This window comes from Chelonoidis abingdonii, chromosome 1, assembly GCF_003597395.2.
Source record: "Chelonoidis abingdonii isolate Lonesome George chromosome 1, CheloAbing_2.0, whole genome shotgun sequence".
Classification (NCBI taxonomy): Eukaryota; Metazoa; Chordata; order Testudines; family Testudinidae; genus Chelonoidis; species Chelonoidis abingdonii.
The window spans coordinates 353,272,206-353,291,386 of NC_133769.1; the positions used below are offsets into that span (position 1 = coordinate 353,272,206).

The window sequence follows — 19,181 nt, forward strand, 5'->3', positions numbered from 1 at the left end:
CCTCCTTGGTATGGTGTTCTATCCCCTCTAGTGGCACCAAGACCACGTAGAGATTACTGAGTCTGCTACAGCCTTAGCTAAGAGCGATATGGTTTTTAGTTCATACAGTAGAGACTCATGCACTAAGCTCCAGAGACCCCAGATTTGATCCCACCCGCTGATGACCAGGGTCTATCAGCGTTACAAGTGGGGGCTCATCCAGGATTTCAACTGGGAAGTCTCTGAAGCTCAGGACACGCTTCCTTAGCTAGGGGAAGTATGTTCTGGCCCATCTAGTGGCACTGAGACCACTGAGAAAGAGATTAATGAGTTCCCCACTTGTAACAGCAACAGATCTTGGTCGTTGGCAGGCAGGATTGAGCCTGGGATCTTTGGAGCTAAATGCATGAGCTAAAAGCCATATGGCCCTTAGCTAAGGCTGTAGCAGACTCATCGATCTCTAAGTGGTCTCAGTGCCACTAGAGGGGACAGATCACCACACCCAGAAGGTGTGTGGGTTACACATACATTGCAGCTGACTCTGAGGCCTGGTGGAGTCTCTGTTGGGCCACCTATGTGGTATGTCAATGTGGGTCATTGAAGATTGTCTCAAAGTCCCTGTCTCAAAGGATGCATTTCCAGGTGGTCAGAATGAGATGATTCTGCTCTAGCAGAGAGGACACCTAGTCCAGGGCCTTTCCTCTTAGAAGGCTGATGACTAATCCCACTTTTGCCTGGTCTATCTGGTAGGCATTGGGCCTCAGCAGGAAATGGAGCCTGCCCTGGTTCATGAAACCCTCCAACTTACTTTGGTCATAGCACTTCTGTAAAGGTACCATGGCTTTGGGTCCTGAAAGTGACATGGGCTGTGGGGTTGTGGGAGACATTCCAACTTGCAGTCCTGTGATCTGTTCTTGTAGGGTGTGGTTTTCCACCCTAAACTGGTCCATTGTGGCCTATAAGGCTTGGTTTTCTGCCCATAGGTGAGCAGTCTGCTGCTGGAGGCTCAGTGTCCCCTGGGTGCTGTACCCTTTTTGGGTAGGACAAGCCAAAGTGGTTGGAGCACACTGTAATGCCCAGTGGCCAAAGTGGGCAAGGGAGCAGTCCAGAGCAATAGTCAAGGGTATGCAAGTGGTCAGGTTGCTGTCAGGTCCATCCATATCAGAGACAGTCTGGAGCAATAGTCAAAGTTCTCACAGGGATCAGTAGCAGAAAAATCCAATCCAAGGGGCCAGGTTAGTGAGTTGGGAAGATGAAGGTGGGTGAGATGCCAAGGCAGGGTCAGGTGAGGCAGAGGGGCAACAAGGCAGGGTCAGGCAGAGCAGCAAATCAAAGTAGTCTAGGCAACATCCAGCCTGCACTGCTCTGTTGTTCAGACAGCTTTCTGTGCCTGTGGTAGTCCAGGTACCCAATGAGAGTCCTGCCTGTCCGTCCAGTCAAGGGCCTGGAGTATGGATGCTGTGGGCCTGTAGGCCTTTAGAACTAAGGGTGTAGGTCAGAGCTGATGGTTTGGTGCAGCACCGAAGTCTGCTGCCTAAGGACCTAGTGGGCCTGGCTTCGATGCTGGGGGCCTGACAAGGAGTGAATAAAGTGAGCAAGCAGTACCACAATGGGACAAGAGAAAGGCTCTTCTAGTTTGTGTCCCTGGGACTCCTGCTTGACCCAGCTATGTTCTCTTTCCTGTATATACTGGGCTCCTGTCTGGGGAGAAGGAAGGATGACCAGGCGATCTTGCTGGGCAGGGGATGGTATACAGAGGTGAGCTGGGTCGGGCACAGGATAGAAAGTGATACTCAGTGTTTGGAGCTGGCCAGAATGAAAGTGAGACAGTGCTTCTTGGGGAAGGAGATGGTGATAGTACCCAAGTGGGGAGGAAGCTGTGGAGGGGTATGAGAGAAGTGATGGTGTAGGGGAAGGGAATGACTGTGTGGTAGGGGTGGGTTGTGGAGACTGTCCCTCCCATCAATTAGAATAAAGAGAGGGAGGCCCTTTGATTTTTTTTTTTTTCAGGGTGAATTTTTTCAGTTGAAACTCATGTATACAAACAAGGCGTGGCGGGGATGACACTTCCCCATAAGGGTTAAAGGGGAGGGGAGTACGTCTCCTTAAGGGTTAAAACAGACAAATGATTTTCATTTTTTTTTAAATGGAGTGCTGGTAGCATGGGGGAGAGAATTTACACTGTGGGATACCCTCCCCCCATTCCCATCCGCATTTACCTTGGAACACACAGTTAGCTAGGTGCTGCAGGGTGGGTATGAGCTGTAGATAACCTATAGCATGGGTGGAATGTTGAATACCTGGAACTAGCAGTATTTAAAATCCTACACCTTCCTGTAGCATGAAGAGCGTACATTCTAAGCACTACAGCACTTTTACCAACCCACTTTCCCCAGCCTGCTTGTGCACAGCTACAGTACCAAAAGCTGTAACAATGACCTGACTTTATTTATAAAACTTTTAGAGATGATGCACTTTCTATTTCGTGCTCCAGTGTACACTATTTTTCCTCTTGATGCACTGTGGGAAATTGAGTTTACAGTTGGTTACCTTCTGGAATAAAAAAAAGTAAATAATACAAAATCAGATTTCATTCAAGTAAAGCTTTCGCCATCACTTTTCTCTCAGCGATGAAAGGTGCTTGAGACTTTTGTAATCATGTTTGAACAGTATAATACAACTTTAGCAGTACCGTTTTACCCATTATACCTATTTAAAGAAAATTTTATGTTGTGTATTTTGAACAGACAAAATCATACGAGAAACAAATAAGTTAATTGAGAAACATAAAGGCTAGCAGACGTACTCAAACAAAAGAATTAATTAGTGATAGGAAAGTGCTGTACATAGCTTCTGACTGCATGAGACATTTTGGGAGAGCAGAAACCTACCATGACAATTACAAACTGCTGTGCTGAGGACCTGATCCAAAGCCCACTAAGTCAAGGGAGTCTTTCTATTGAATTGAATGGGGTTTGGATCCAACTCTGAATAGTTTTTTAACTTGTACAGTGAATTAGGCAGAGCTCCATAGGTATACTTTACTCATCGTTCATATATGATTTTGACTGTCTGGCATACACAGAAAAATATATATTTAAATTTATAGGAACGAAGTATGATATCTCAGCAGTGTCTAAGACTGTATTCTGAGTATGCACCAAAGGGCAGACTTGAGGTTGCACATGCAACCTTAACTGTCGTTTTCTGACTTTTAAGTGCTTAACAGCATTCACTTAACTTTCTGTTCACATAGTTTTTCTAATGGAAAAATGATGGAGATATTAGTGGTATTCTCTGGCAGCTTTGTACTGCCTCTGCAATGCAAAGGAGCTATAAAGCCAAGTTTATAGCTGCTTTGCATTGTTGGAGTGGTGCAAAGCAGCCAGAGAGTGTCAGTGAACCTGATCCACTAAATGAAGAAAGGATGCCTGCACACATGCGCACACACACATTTTCACACTTTGTATGGGCAAAATCTCATATCTGTGCACATAGCTATTTGTGCATGCACAGGTGGAATTCTGACTGTGCAGCAATTGCATTCATTTGTTACTTGGCTTTGCTGCAACTTTAAGCTCTCTTAAGGTTTTGTGCTCAGAATCAAAATGAGCAGAATTGAATACTACATTTGTTAATTTCACCCATTGTGTTTACTTTTAATCCTGTGCATTTGTTGGTTTCTGTCTTTCCACACATTTTTTTGTCAATTTCTGTAGAAAACATAAGCAAGCACAGACAGTAACTATAATCAGTTTTTAATAGCATATTGTCATATCAAGGATGTGTATATATAAATTCCAAGAATTAAGAGCCCAGGCAAATCAAGTTGTGGTACTACATTTCTGCCAGTATTACATTCCCGCCAGTACTACATTCAATATTGTAACCAGAGAGTCTTAAATGATTACTCTGTTTTCCCAAAGTGTGGCTTCTAGCCTTGGGAATCCATCTTTACTCTCCTCCAGTTTGGACTAACACAACTAGTGCCATAGTCTGACTGCGGAGGAGGAGCAGAACATTCATCTGCTCCAACAAGAAACAGCAAAGGGTCAAGCCAGTAGCAGATGTAGGAGTCCTTAGGCAGTATTTCAAATGGAGCACAGGTTCAGGTACAAGAAGACAGACAACAGCTCCATTCACTGAATAGAAATATTTAAATAGTGTTGGGTTCTTTCATTAAGTGTCCTTACTCAATAAATATTACTAATTCTTTTAAAGACAGCACATTCAGTAGAGGGGTCAGTGGCCTGGGAATCAAGAGACCTTGGTTCTGCCACTGATCTGCTGGGATCTGCTACTGGCTTATTGGGGCAGATGAATGTTCTGCTTGTCCTTTGCAGTCAAACCATGGCACTGGTTGTGTTAGTCCAAGCTGGAGGTGAGTAAACATGGATTCCCAGGGCAAGGTCTCAGTCAAATAGAGGCGGTGTAGTCTTTCAATGAGCAGATGACAGAAATGGCATTTCTGGCTACTGCTGCAGTGAGGACACTGAAGAGTAGTGGTGAGCCCATTAGGATCACAAGGCTGGGCAACACCTTGACAACTGCAACCTAATTAGAGGGTTAGGTGATAGTGTCTGCTGAGTCCAAAGCTGTTTCAAACTTATAGTCATAGACTTGAAGGCCAGAAGGGACAGTCCTGATCATCTAGTTTGACCTTTTGCACATTGTAGGCCACAGAACCTCACCCACCCACTCCTGTAATAGAGCCATAACCTCTGGCTGAGTTACTGAAGTCCTCAAATCGTGATTTAAAGACTTCAAGTTGTGGAGAATCCACCAAATTTAATCTGAAAACATGTCTGTCCTCCTTTTGCTTTGTAATTTCTCTCTCCTTTTGCTACTGTCTAAAGCTTTTACTATTACTTAATCCATTCTGGATATGTTTTGCATGAAAGACACCATCTCTGAAGCTGTATTGTATGGAGTGTGTTATCTAATCTCTTTTTGGAACCTTTTCATTGACAGTGCCTTTTAAGATGTCTCTTGGCAGGCTGGTACATTCACTGATCACTTCCCTGCTACTTCTATACTGCAATCCATTTCTGTTTTTGCTTCTTGAATGACATCTTATCCTGTCCTCCTTCTTGTTCCAAGCTAATAACTCAGACCAGATGGCTGAGGTTGACCTAGCACAATCTGCTCCCCAGGATATAAATGATGCCATTTAGACATATGTTCCCTTAGTAAAGAAAAGTACTTGCACCAAGAGCCTATAACTATTTATTTTGATTTATATAGTACTTTTAATTGGTGCCCATCCTGTGCTCTGGATGCCCTTACAACATGTTAAAATACACGCTATTGCATACAATTCCTAGCTATAGTCAAATTGGCTGCCCAGAATTACTTGGCAAGAAAAGAGATCATGTTGGAAGGCCTCCTCTAGTTATCTCCTCACCCCCGTGATCCACCTTATCCCTGGAAAACAGATGGACTGCACAACATTAAAAAGTCAGGGCTCTTGAAGACCAAATTCCAGAGCCAAGTGGCCTGCCACAAGAACATCCTGCGAACTGTTCCTTCCCTTTTATTTCAAGGGCTGTCTGGCTCTAGTTCTTCTGTTTGGCACTGTGGCAGGATGGCACAGGGACAGGTAATTAAGTCTCAAACCATTTAGGGCTTTAGTTTAAAAAACCAACACATCAAGCTTCACTTGGAAATCAACAAGCAGACTGAGCAGATCCTGGTGCACTGGTGTCATTTCCAAATAGACCCAATACACAGCTCCATGTAGAATGTATTACAATAATCCAGTCTTGAGAAGACAGGATGGTAGTAAGGTCATATCAGACAGAAAAGCTCTCTCATTTTGCCAGGCAAAGATGGAGAAAACAGCTCATGGTCATTTGTAGTCTGGGTATATATGCTTCCTGTGGGGCTGATCCAAAGCCCATTGAAGTCAGTGGGAAGTCTCTCTGTACATGTCCATGGGCTTTGGATCAGGCCCTATGAGTATAAATGTTTGTATTTTGTTATGAAGTAATGACAGGAACAGTAAGTCACAAGGGAGGAAGTGTTTGCTGAAACCCACAGTGTAACCAAATCAAGCGATGCACAAGGTTATCCTTTCAAGCTTAATTGTTCTTGTTATAATAAAATATAGAAAGTATCAGGTAGACTGCACTCTCTAAAGAACATGCTGATGCCAGTTGCCCCCCATCTCGCCCTCCCTGCTTGCTTTGTAAATACAAGACAGATAAAAATAAATATTTGGAACCTATCTCTCTGAGCCTTCATACATGTCCTCCTGATTCTGATCCCAGTGTCACTGTTGTAAATCAAAAATAACATAACTGAAGTGACCAGAGTTACACTGGTGTAAATATAGGGAGAATCGGGCCTCCTGAACAGTGATCCTTTTGGTTTGGCTAACATAAGTAGGACTGTATTGCATGTTAATATTTTGGATTAAGAGAAATTGCCTCATAGTGGGATAACCTGAAGAAGGAATGTAAAAAAGCATTCTGATCATTATGTATCTATACCAATGACCTAAATAAAGACTTAAAAACATTTCAGAACCACATTGTGTGAACATCAGTTAACATAAGTTGCCATGGTACAGCATGCTATGCAACAGCAGAGAAACTTAAATTAGAACACTGTTTGGGGATTGAATATAGGGAAACTTTTCTCATTTGCGATTGGCAATTTTTTTTTCCCAGGAAACATTGTGAAAGTAAAAATAATTGTAAAATGGGCAGCCTCCTCTTAATCCCTTTCCCTCTGCAGTGCCAATAAATAAATAAAGGAGAGAGAGAAAAGCACTATGCAAGACATCTACTTGGAAATCATTCCCTCAAAACTCCAGAACACCCAAAACCAATGGGTATGTACTTGGCACTGCTCAGCTGCTGCTACCCAGGTTATTGCAGTTACCCTGCTATTTATACCCATGCCAGCTCGATGAAAGCTAGTGTGTGTTTGTGTACATGGTGGGGAAACCACACCCCTAGCTCATAGTGTAGATGTAGCCTCAGGGATACAGGCTGCGTAGGATGTCCCCTCTTCCTCCTGTTAATCACACTGGTTATAGAGCCTTTGCTTCACTTAACCAGAAAAACACTTACTGGTTAATCAAGGATCTGGTGCAAAGGTGGAGAGATACAGATATAAGCACAAGGCAAAAAGTGATAAGCAGCATAGAGAGCACAAGAGAATCTGATCTTGCCTTTGATATCCTGTTGCATGGTCACCATGCTGCTTCAACATCTTAGCAGTAGTAAGCCTTAAGAAAGGAATATGTAGCTAATTGCCTCATTAACATGATGAGGAATGTGGTTAAACTTATTGCCAGGTGATCAGGATGAGGGAGGTCTAACCTAGTGGAAGGAGCGGGCATTGGGCCTAGTGGAAGGAATAGGTGTTGGGAATGGAGTGTTGGGGCTAGGGCCAGAGCTGAAGGCAGGTGTCAGAAGCCAGAGCCAAGTCAGAGGCAGGAGCCAGAGACTTGAGCGGATGGTCAGAGCCAGAATCACCTGAAGCAAGCAGGAAACAACAAGATGGGTTTTCAGGCAGGGACTGCAGGAACAAGGCAACACAGGAGTAGTCACTGTGGTGGGCATGAGCACTGAGCAATCAGCAAGCTGCTGGTTTAAGGGCTGGCCGACTGGCCCAATCAGGTGCCGCAGCCAGTCAGGCAGCCTGTGTGCAGCTCAACTGTGCTTATTAGGTTGCCTGGAAACTAGCTCTGATTCCTGACTCTTATGTCCTCTCAGGCATGATTTTCCTCTGTTCTTAGGCAGACTCTTTCACACTGTGTGTTTTAGCAAGGGAGTGGGTGTGTAATGGCCTTGAGCCTTACTCCTGTTCCCTTCAGGATACTGTGCCTACCACTTAAACCTACTTATTCTCTACATTACACATGTTTATACACAAAGATGAACAGCATCCCAGCCTTGGGGTAATTAATCAGTAGGAAAAAGAGAAAAAGGAAAAAACAATTGCTCTGTGGTCCTCTGATTCTTTTAATACATTATAGGGCCAGGAGGCACCACAATGATAATCTAATCTGACCAGTTGCATTACGTAGGTCGTAAGACTTCCTTGAACCAATTCCTGTTTGAACTAGAGCATACCTTTTAGAAAAAAAAATCTAAACTTGATTTAAAAATTGCCAGTGATGGTGCATCCACCACAACACTTGGTAAATTGTCCCAATGGTTAATTACTCCCACTGTTAAAAAATTGTGCCCTCTTTCCAGTCTGAATTTGTCTAGATTCTGCTTCCAGACATTAGATCTTGTTTTGCTTTTGTCTGCTAGATTGAGGAGCCTTCTATTATAAAATTTCTATTCTGCTTGTAAGTCCTTATAGACTGTGACTAAGTTACCCCCTAACCTTCTCTTTGTAAACTAAATAGATTGAGCTCCTTCAGTCTTTCACTATAAGACATGCATTCCATTCTTTAATCATTCTTGTGGCTCTTCTCTGAATCCTCTCCTATTTTTCAAGATTCTTCTTGAATTGTAGACATCAGAATTGGCCACGTTATTCCAGCATTGAATGCAGTGGTGGTGTAGCTGTGTTGGTCTGAGGATATTAAAGACAAGGTGGGTGAGGCAATATCTTTTATTGGACCAGCTTCTGCTGGTGAGAGAGACAGACTTGTCTCTCTCACTAACAGAAGTCGATCCAATAAAAGATATTGCATCACCTACCTTGTTTCTCATAGTATTCCAGCAGTAGTTGCACCAGTGCCAAATACAAAGGTAATATAGCCTCTCTACTCCTACTCAATATGCCTCTGTTTATAGATCCAAGGATTGCATTAGCCCTTTTGGCCACAGCATTATACTGAGAATTCATGTTGAGTTGATTATCCACTATAAGCCTCAAGTCTTATTGTGTTTTCCCAGGATAGAGTCCCCTATCAAGTTGTTGGCTTGCACCCAGCTTACCAAATGATTCAGATCACTCTGTATCAGTGACCTGTCTTCTTCATTATATACCACTCCAAGTCTTTGGGTCATCTGCAAACTTTATCTGTAATTATTTTGTTTTCTTCCAGATCATTTATAAAAATGTTTAATAAAATAGGGCCAAGAACAGATCCCTGCAAGACTTTACTAAAAACACATCTGCTTAATGATGATATCCCATTTACGTTTGCATTTTGAGATCTATCAGTTAGCTAGTTTTTAATTCAATTAATGTGTGCCTTATTGATTGTGTCATTCTAGTTTCTTAATCAAAATGTCATGAAGTATCAAGACAAATGCCAGAGAACTCTTTGGCCATCTCTTTTAAAACTCTAGAATGGAAATTATCCAGACTTGCTGAATTAGAATGTCTAACTTGAGTCACTGCTATTTAACATATTCCTAAGTTACTGCTCTCATGGTCTTTTTCATCCCAGAGCATCCTTGCAAAAACTGGGAGCCAATCATTCCTGTTCATGCTTGTTCCTCTGAGCCCCACCTGGTCACAATGTCCTGCCATATAGTTGATCAGCTTCTAGGTCAGATTTTTCAGGATCCCAATCCAGGGAGACAAAACTAATGGTCAGAGTAGGGGGAAACCTCAGGCAATGAGAAGCACAGGAGGGCATAATCAGGTTCCATGCCAGGTTTGATACCAAGGGTCAGAGTCGAAGTCAGGTTTCAGGGTTCTAGTCAGAAGGCAAAGTCCAAATCAAGCTGAGGTAGAAACCAGGAGTTCAGGAATAAGAAATGGTCATGTCAGGTATAGAGAATCCACACTGTTCCTTGGACATGTTGTGCAACATCTCTTAGGTTTATGTAGGGTGGGGAGCCAATCAGGAGGCAGCGGGCTGCTGTATGTAAGACCCCTACTGCTAATGGGCAGCATGGAGATGCTAGCTATGTGGCACCTCTGCAGGTCTTGGTTCTAGATCCATATGGCTTTACATTACCTATCCCCCTCCTGGCCTAGGTTTGTTTGGATAGGCTGCCATGAGGTCAGAGGAATGGACATGGGATGCAGGCTCCCAGCATTGCTCTTCTGGGCCATAGCTCTCATAGTCCACAGGATATTAGAAGGAGCCATGTCTGATTTTTTGGGTCCAGTATCTTGTGGACCTCATACTCATCATCTCACTGGATCTGCACCAGAGGGGGAAGTGGTTGGCTCCCTGAGTGAAAGGGTTCTTGATGTAGGGTTTTAGCAAGGATATGTGAAATACTGGTTTATTTTGAGGGATGTGGCTAACTGAAGCTGATTACCTGGTTGAAGGTTGATTACCTGGTTGAAGGGCTATAGCCTGAGGTGTCAGTGGTCCAGTTTATGACACAGCCAGTTGGTGCAGTAGTTTGGGGCTGAGAGCCACACTTGTTGCTTGACATGAATGCTGGGCCTTCCTAGCGCTGACAGTGAGTGTACTGCTCGTAGTCCTCCTTGGCCTTTTCCAGGTAGGCCTTGAGTTCTTCTTTGGACCTCATGGATCTGCCACATCCAGTCTGTGGCTGTGGGATTTGTGGAGTTGACAGGTGTGGCCAGATGAAATGGGGCTGGAAGCCACAAGTGGTATAGAATAAACTCTGCCCACTGAAGACATGGTTGGTGTTGTTGTATACAAACTCTGCTTGGGGTAGGAGGCTCGACCAGTTGTCCTAGTGGAAGTTTGTGAAGCAGCTCAGGTATTGTTCTAACACTTGATTAGCTCATTTGGATTGACCATCAGTATGTGGGTGATAGGTGATGGATGTGTAAGTGAAGACAATAGAATAATATTGTTAGTACCCTGGTTTTATAAATTTGCATGTTGGCACCAAACAATGTTTTTATCAGTCCATTTCATGAATTTCTTTGCAGCACTTGTAGCTAAGGCACCTCACTTTTCCACCTCAGCCTTGAGGGAACTGTTGGCTCTGTTCAAGCTTCCTAGGTACCCATAAGATTTTACTAGTTCTGTGGCTTCACTGCTGCTGTGTTTCCACACTTTATCTATTGTCCCTTTTCCAAGATGGAACCACTTCATCTTCCTGGCATTTAGTGCAACTCCACGCCAACTACACCAATTTTCCAGGGTAATGAAGAGTATCATAATTACTTCACATGTGTCTGCCAGGTATAGTATGTCAGCTGCATAAGCTAAGGAGCTTCATGCAAGATCATCCAATGTCATGCCCTCAAACTTATCTAACATTTTTAATGTCTACTTTAAATACATGATGAAAAGTGAAGGTGATTCCATCCACCTTTGTCTTTGATTTGAATCAGTTGCTTAATTTTCTACCAATTCTTTCAGCATTGTAAGTGTTTGTCATATATAGCAATGATCAAATCTGCAATTCCATATGATTTTGTTACTTTCCAAAATGTTTCCAGCCAAGCAGAATCCAATACCTTTGAAGAGAAAATGGCAAACACCTTTAATCCTCATTTTCACTTTTTTTCATCAACTGTTGAGTGTGAATATCTGTTCAATGCAACTTCAGCCTGGTCTAACGCTGCACTGTTTGTTACCTACTGCTTGATCACTTACTGCCTTTTCTGCATTATTATTGAAAATTCTACCATTTTCAACCAGTATCTTTGTTAGGAGTCCTTTTGTTCCTAATATATTTTAAAAACTTCCTACTGTCCTTAATTCTGCTGACTATTGATTTCTCAATGTCCTTTCTTGTGTCCTTTTGCTTCCCTTGTCTTATATATATGCTGATTAAAAAAAACCTGCTATAGAGGAGAAGTGAAAGCAGATTCTATGTAATCTTCTTTCTTGATTGTGGGATTGTAATTTGGAGGTATTTAGTAAAATATTCTTAAATAGTTCCCAATGTTCTGCTGTTTATGCTCACCCCACTCAGTCTACTACCTATCTTCTCTCCCCACTCCATAGCTGAAAATCTTGCTGGATTTCTTTGTATAAAATTGGTCTGGGCAAATCTGAGTTGTGACCATGAGTTAACAGTTTAATTTTGCTCCTTTGAGGACTGGGTTTAATTGTGTTTGCATTATGATTGCTTTGAAAATACTTGATTTATTTAGTTTGTTATACTCCAGAGTAGAGCTGGTTGGAAATGATCATTATGCTGCAAAATGTCTTTTAGTCGAAAGTGAAACATTTCACAGAAGTGTGTAAATTTTGTCAAAAGTTTATTTGAAAAAAAAAGGAAATTGTTTTGATTCTTTTAAAACAGGTTTCAATTTTCCATTTCAAAATGACCTTTTATTTCAAAATTTAAAATTTAATGTTATATAATATAAAAAGTGAAATCAGAACAAAAGTTTGTTTGATCAGAAATGGAAAAAATTGTTTGACACAAACTGAATTGTGTTAAAATTTTCCATCCAACTGAAAATCCCCAAATCTTTTTTTTTCCATTATATTTCTGAATGGAAAAAACATTTTGAAGTCATGGAAATCCCCACTACAGAAAAAAAGCAGTTCCCAGACAGTCCTAATCACCAGGAGTTGACTAACAGGTTTGAACTCCTGGATCCTGATCTTCTGCTGCAGCTGATAAGAATACTGCACATCTCAGGAGAGGTGTGAGGAAAAATGGCTTTACGCAACAGTTTGGCTTTATGATTGTCTGATCCCCATAGGGGAAGTGCTTGAACTTGTTATCTCTGCATGGGTATGTCTTCACTACCCACCAGATCAGCAGGCAGTGATCGATCCAGCGGGGATCGAGTTATCGCATCTAGTTTAGACACGATAAATCGACTCCCGAGCACTCTCCCATAGAATCCTGTACTCTGGACAAGCAGAATCGACGGGGGAGCGGCAGCAGTTGACTCACCACGGTGAAGAGACCAGGGTAAGTTGATCTAAGTACGTCGACTTCAGCTACATTATTTACGTAGCTGAAGTTGCTTAACTTAGATCGATTCCCCCCAGTGTAGACCAGGGCTTAGATACTAGCTGCTTAAGAGCTGCAGAAATGAGCTTTTCTACATTGTAGCCTGTTGCTTCTTCCAAACTTGGGATTCATTCCCATGTGGGGTTTATAATGTTAAATCAAAGGGCTTTATAATATTAAATTAAAGGTTTAAATTAAATGTAAATCTTAAATTTTAACCTAGATTATTCTCATGGATTTTCTTTTTATTACACTAGTTAGAGGTGTAGACATATTGAGTTCTCTATTACATCCCCGGGGCAAGATTGTTCTTTAGAAAATCTCTCTAGAATGTTTTCCAGACAAGTTTTATATATCTCGAATCATGGGGTTTTTGCAGCTTCCTCTGGAAGACTAGTCTGCTGTTTCATGGATCACACAGTTAAGATTACCCCCTACGCCCCAGTATTCATCCTAGTAGTTTTATCTCATTGGTCTTAGTTGTAGCCACCCTTTCACTCTGATTATAACATCAAATATTTGTTGGTAGTTCACTGCTAATATATGTGCTTACTAGAGTCCCGGACTGGGCGTTAAGAATTCAGGGTTCTGTTCCTTACTCTGCTGTGGACTTGTGTTGTAACCTTCCAATGGGAGGGTTACAGTATTTTCTAAGGAAAGGTCCCAATAATTTTTTAACATGATTAAACAATGTGTTTTTTTCCTAACCTCATTCTCTACAATGACTAAAACCTTTTGGCTTCAGTTTTCCAAAAAATTCAGCCTGAGGCAGACACCTGGCATGGAAAATTTCAGCCCAAAAGGTTAAGGTTTGGCAAAGTTATAAGCAACTGAAAACAGAATCTTACAATGGGAAGTGTTGGGCAATCATAATAATAGGCAGTACTATGAGCCCCACCTTTAATAAGGGCCCAATTCTGCTCTCCCTGATACTAGTGTATAACAGGATTAAGTTAATGGAGTTACACTAGCACAGGGATTCTCAAACTGGGGATTGTGACCCCTCAAGAGGTCATGAGGTTATTATGTAGGGGGTTGTGGGGAGTCTGCCTGCACCCACAAACCTTACTTCACCTCTAGCATTTATAATAGTGTTAAATATAAAAGTGTTCTTAATTTATAAGAGGGGAGGTGTCTCACTCACAGGCTTGCTGTGTGAAAGAGGTCACCAACACATGTTTGAGAACCACTGATCTACCACAACCCAGTGTAATTTAGAAGATTATTGGGCCCCTTATGGATATTCTTATAAATTGTGTGGGAGAGAGTTCGTGAACTATTAGAGAGACCATCATTGAGGTAGAAGGTGACTCATTAGACTAGACTTATAACTGCACCATTTAATACATGGCTTAATATTATATATGTGTCCATATACATCTGTAAAGTTAAACAGGTGCATTTTTTCAAGCATTTTTGGGACACTCATACAACATTAAGTAATTATGCTGCATAGAGAAAATTTAAAGCCCCCAGTGCTCTCTTCATGGCTACTTAATATTAGAATATATAAGATTCCTTGTGGTTGTAGTTATTGTGTTAAACTTAACAAAATAGTCAGGTGAGGCTAAGACAACAGCAAATGCAAATGAAGTAATTGAATATAGTAAGCCAGCCCTATCTTAACAAATAAGTGACTATAATTTGGCTGGATTTATCTTCCTATAAGTCACATCCAGAAAAAAGACTAGATTTGTGATTATGTGAAATGGCAACTGCCATGTTGCAGCATCTATTTTAAATATGGCCTCTCCACCCATCTCAACCCCAGTACAGTGTTGTAGTGATGCAGGACCCTCTCTGAGACAACCAGGAGGAGGTGCTACAGAGGTATTAGCTCTTTTCCAGCCTGGGTGCCCTCTGCAGGCTGGTGTCCTGCTTGTAGCTGGGCCCGTGTCCCTCCTGGACCCCAGTGCCCCTTTACCCTGGGGCTGCCCCCTGGCAATACCCCCACCAATCTCTATAGGTCTCCCCTCTCTGGGAAACCCCCAACCCTCTAATCCCCACCTTGCCTCAGTCTGGGCTACTGCCAGTCATTGCCAAGTCCCCGCTCCCTGGGGCAGACTGCAGTGTAAAAGCCATTCATCACAGGCAAGGGGGTTCAGACCTGCTGCCTTCTTCTGCCTCCCAAATACTCTATGGGCCTTGGACCAGGCCCTGCAACCTGGGCAGTTGCCAGCCTGGAGCTCCCCTGGTCCTCTGGCTCGCCCCAGGCCTGCTTCACTCCAAGTACCCTTTCTGCAGGCAGCCAGGCCCTGCTCTCTCTCAGCCTAGAGAGAGACTTCTCTTTTCTGGCCTCTGCCTCACAGCCTTTTTATACAGGCCAGCTGCAGCCGTTTCCCCAACCAGCCCAGCTTAGCTGCTCTCAACCACAACCTTCTCCCAGGGCTGACTTTAACCCTTTTTCCACTGGAGTGGGGGAGCCGCCTCACTACTGATATCCTAGCTTGATCCCAACACTGCTGTCAGTCCATTGCAACTCATTCCCATCCTCAGCACTATTCAATCGAGATCATTCAACAGTTTCAAAACACATCACTAGAATTGTTACATCAAGAGTATTTTCATGTGACCCAGATTTTAGATCCTATTTTGTGCATACCTTGACTGCAAGTTACTAGTTACTGCCTTATTCTATAGGGATGGCACTTTCAGTTTGTGGTATCATGATGCGACAGACTGGATTGAATCCTCTAAGCTTCATCATGAGGTTTTGTAATTACAAGAGTGTGCTGAAATTCAGTCTACGCCAGTATAAGTGCTCTTCTCTCATCTACACACCAGTCATCATTTTTCTAGAGAGAGAGAAACCTAGAGTCTTTGTAGAGCAGATAAAGAAGACCTTTTAAAAAGAATCTCTCTCTCTGTCTTTCTAATATGCACACATTGTGTGTACTATTTTTTAATAAATAGGCAAGATCAGATAGTCTCGAATGTCAAATTGCAAATAATGTCTTCCACTTCCCTTGCTGACTGACTCTTGTCAAACCAGATAGTAGTCTTACAACTACAACTGTGGCAGCTGTATGCAACAACCACAGGTCCATTTCTCTAACTTATTTCTGTAGGGTATTTACCTAGAGTTCATTACATATTTTTTAATGTGTTTTTTTTCCTTGCAGGTGCCATATAAATTGACTTGGTATGGAATCTTATACACTGTACACTTGTAATTTTCTTATGCAGATTCTAACAGTGGTTACAAAAAATTGCATTCCTGCCGTAGTTAGCGTTATAGTTTTTTATTTTAATGGTGAAAAGTGACCTTAAGCACTATATAACTATACATTCCTACAGATCTTTCCATTTTTATACCATTTAGTAAGTTTATTCTAATAATTGTGAAATATTTCTGCTAAATTAGTACTCATATAACTTTCTATAGATTGCAGTTTATCATTTTAAAAGGACAATTTCTTATGCCTGGAGACCTTTTTCATCATCTTGTACTAGTAGTAAGCTATTTTGTGATGGCGAAGACAGTAAAAATTAGATGAAGATTAGTCCAATTTGCAGGTATTTGAATTGGCATAGATTTGGATCCTTAATGTTTTCCATTAATAATTAAATACAGAGGCAGTTTTGGCAGGTAGGAACTATGCTGGCTGGAGCTGCTGCTGTCAGCAGCTCCTGGTCCTGGCTAGAGCTACCTCTTCTTTTGGAATAGTGAGATGTAATTCTGAAGGGGTTTACCTAGTGTAACTGGAGGCAGTTCCTGCCTGGCCTAACTAGGATCGCCTCTGTGTCCTGGCCCACTTCAAAAGAGTTCCCATTGAAATGGCAGCTAAGTCTAGGAGCTATTCTGCCACCCGGGAGAGCTGTCAGGGGTGAGTGGCCGACATCTGTTTGGTTTTTAGTTTGTTTTCCAAGATGATATGAACTGTTTGTATCTCATACCATATCTTGGTTTATATATGTTGTTCATTTGTTATTGCAATATATTCATTCTCAATCTTCTCTCAATAGTTGTTCATATATTTCCTCAAAATGATCAATAAAAATTCAGAAAACTAATTGGCATGTTGGCTTCTGCTAGAAATGTAATATTGTATGTTTACCATTATAATGTAGCTTCCAAAGTACATAAATATTTACTGGTTACAGAAAAATACCAAGGGCTGCTAAATCCAGCATATCAAATGAAGTCTTTGTTATTTGTTTCTCATTGCTAACAGATATTCAAGAGTTTTATGAAGTGACATTGCTAGACTCCCAAAAAAGCTGTGAGCAAAAAACTGAAGAAGCAAATCAAGTTGCAGAGAAATGGGAGAAGACAAAATCTTCTGCCACAGGCCATGCGAGTCTGCAGAAAAACCAAGAGGTACCATAATAGCTGAATAGTTACAAGTATATATAGTGAAATAGATGGCTCAGGTGTTGGAAAATGTCATGTGGTGGCTTTGTAATGCAGGAAGGGTGGCTTTGTGTTTGAGATACTACACTGAAACTCAGGAGATCTGCCTTCAATTCCTGACTCTGACACAGACATTCTCAGTGACCTTGCACAAGGCACTTAATCTCAGTGTGCTTCAGCTCCCCATCTGTGAAATGGGAAGTGCAGTGCTTCCTTTTCTCTACCCTTTGTCTGTCTTGTTTGATATTTTGTATTTGATTACTGTCAAGTGGGTGGTCCTCAAGGAGAATAAGGGACCTCCTGTACTCATAAAGGGTGAACCCTTTTAGCTCATGTACTAGTGGCTGTGTTGTTTGAATGTGAAAGACCACCGTTCCAGCCCTAGCTCTCTAAGAGCATGTAAGAATGGTCTAAAAGTTGCTACCGAAGCTTTCATACATGTGTGCCTAAAATTAAACCAGATCTTTTTGAGGTGTTTGGCACCCACAACTCCCACTGAACTCAAGCTCAGCCCTTGGAATATCAAGCACCATAGATGAAAAAATCTAGGCACCAAAGTCTGCAGCTGGTGAAAGGATTTGAAGCTGTTCTTTACTATGCCTGGTTCAAATCTGTCGCTGGTCAATAGTGATCAAAGACTGCTAGGCAGCCTATGTGAACTAAACTGATAGTCTCAGTTATTTTCCTGGTGGACTCTACCACAAAAACTAGTGAATTATTTTCACCTCAGCAGAGAGGCCAAGAATTGAGTAGACACGAAGTCCAAACTACTCTATCTTATTTCCAGGCCAAGATCAAGGCATGCTGGCAAAGGACACTGGGTAGATATTTGCATTGTCACAGTATAAACTGTGGAAAAAGAGAAGATTTTAGTTTCCAATTCTGCCAATCCAGCACCTCCCATGAGCTGCAAATTCACTTGTAAGAACAAATCTGAAATAAAATAAAAACTCCGAAACATATCACAGTTCCACATGGCATTTCTTATGATTGTTCCAAAAGCTAGGCTGGAACTATAGGTGACTAACAGGATCTGTAAAGGAATAAAAAATTTGATTGTAGAAATTAGTTAGGGAAAGAAGCATTCAGAATTAATGAAAGACACATTCAGATTTTGAGCAAAACCACAGCAAATGAAACTAAACATTTACTGAGGACATTTTCCATGAATGATTTAACACTAGAATCCCAGATGAAGATACAGTTGGCTAACCTTCCTAATCTAATAATTTGTGACATGAAACTATACCACTTAAATAAGTGTACGTGAATTAGCTTTCAGTTTATTATCCCTTGAAGTATCTGGCAAAGACAGTGGATTGCACTCTCTTCTTTCTCCCTGACCTGGTGAAAGTATTTGACTGCCTGCCCCATCTATTTGAACCTTCTTTTCTTTAAGGGATAAGTTATCAGGCTAGAACAAGGAAATGTAGCTCTAACATTCACGTTAATGTTAATGGTAGATGTAGGATATGGCAAAATCCAACTATATCAATGTTGAAAATTATGTACTAATTTACAAAGAAACAGGCAAACAAAAAAAAAAATTGGTCCAAAGATTTCAAACCTACTTGCCTAAAGCTAGGCTCTTAAGTAAAACTGGGCTAATTTTCAGAGTTGCTGAGCATCCACAAATTCCACTGAAGTCCAATGAGAGAAAGAGGCCCTCAGCACTTTTGAAAATCAGGCCTAAAAACAGATTTAGGAATTTATCGTTTTGCACCCAGGATTGAAAAGTCAGGCCTTAGCTTTTGTTTAACAATTGTTAGTACCTGTTAGTAAATATTAACTCTTTGAGTCCTCTTTTTCTTGTATATTAATTTATATATGAACTATTCTCCCAAAATCTTTCTGATATTAGCTAAGAATGTGTTTGAATTCTAAGACTCAGAGCATTGGTTCTGTGAGTGACTTGTATTCGGGAATTTTATACGACTGAGTATTGGGCTATATCTGATTATCCTCAGCATCATCAGGACATGGGAATCCAGGTGTTCAGGGAAAAGACCCCTTCAGACTACTAAGTGTCAACAGAAATACGTTATAAACAAAGCTGGGTGGTTGATAAGGGATAT

At 41.6% G+C, this 19,181-nt stretch overlaps 1 protein-coding gene across 6 annotated transcripts in view; it reads left to right on the plus strand.

Moving 5' to 3' along the window:
- Positions 1-19,181, plus strand: part of DLG2 (discs large MAGUK scaffold protein 2) — a 1,558,615-nt gene that overhangs the window by 189,585 nt on the left and 1,349,849 nt on the right. For all 6 annotated transcript variants that reach the window (XM_075061772.1, XM_075061757.1, XM_075061758.1 and 3 more), the window contains exon 3: positions 16,928-17,073. In XM_075061772.1, coding sequence (XP_074917873.1) covers positions 16,928-17,073 — 146 coding nt within the window. The remainder of the gene's footprint in view (positions 1-16,927; positions 17,074-19,181) is intronic.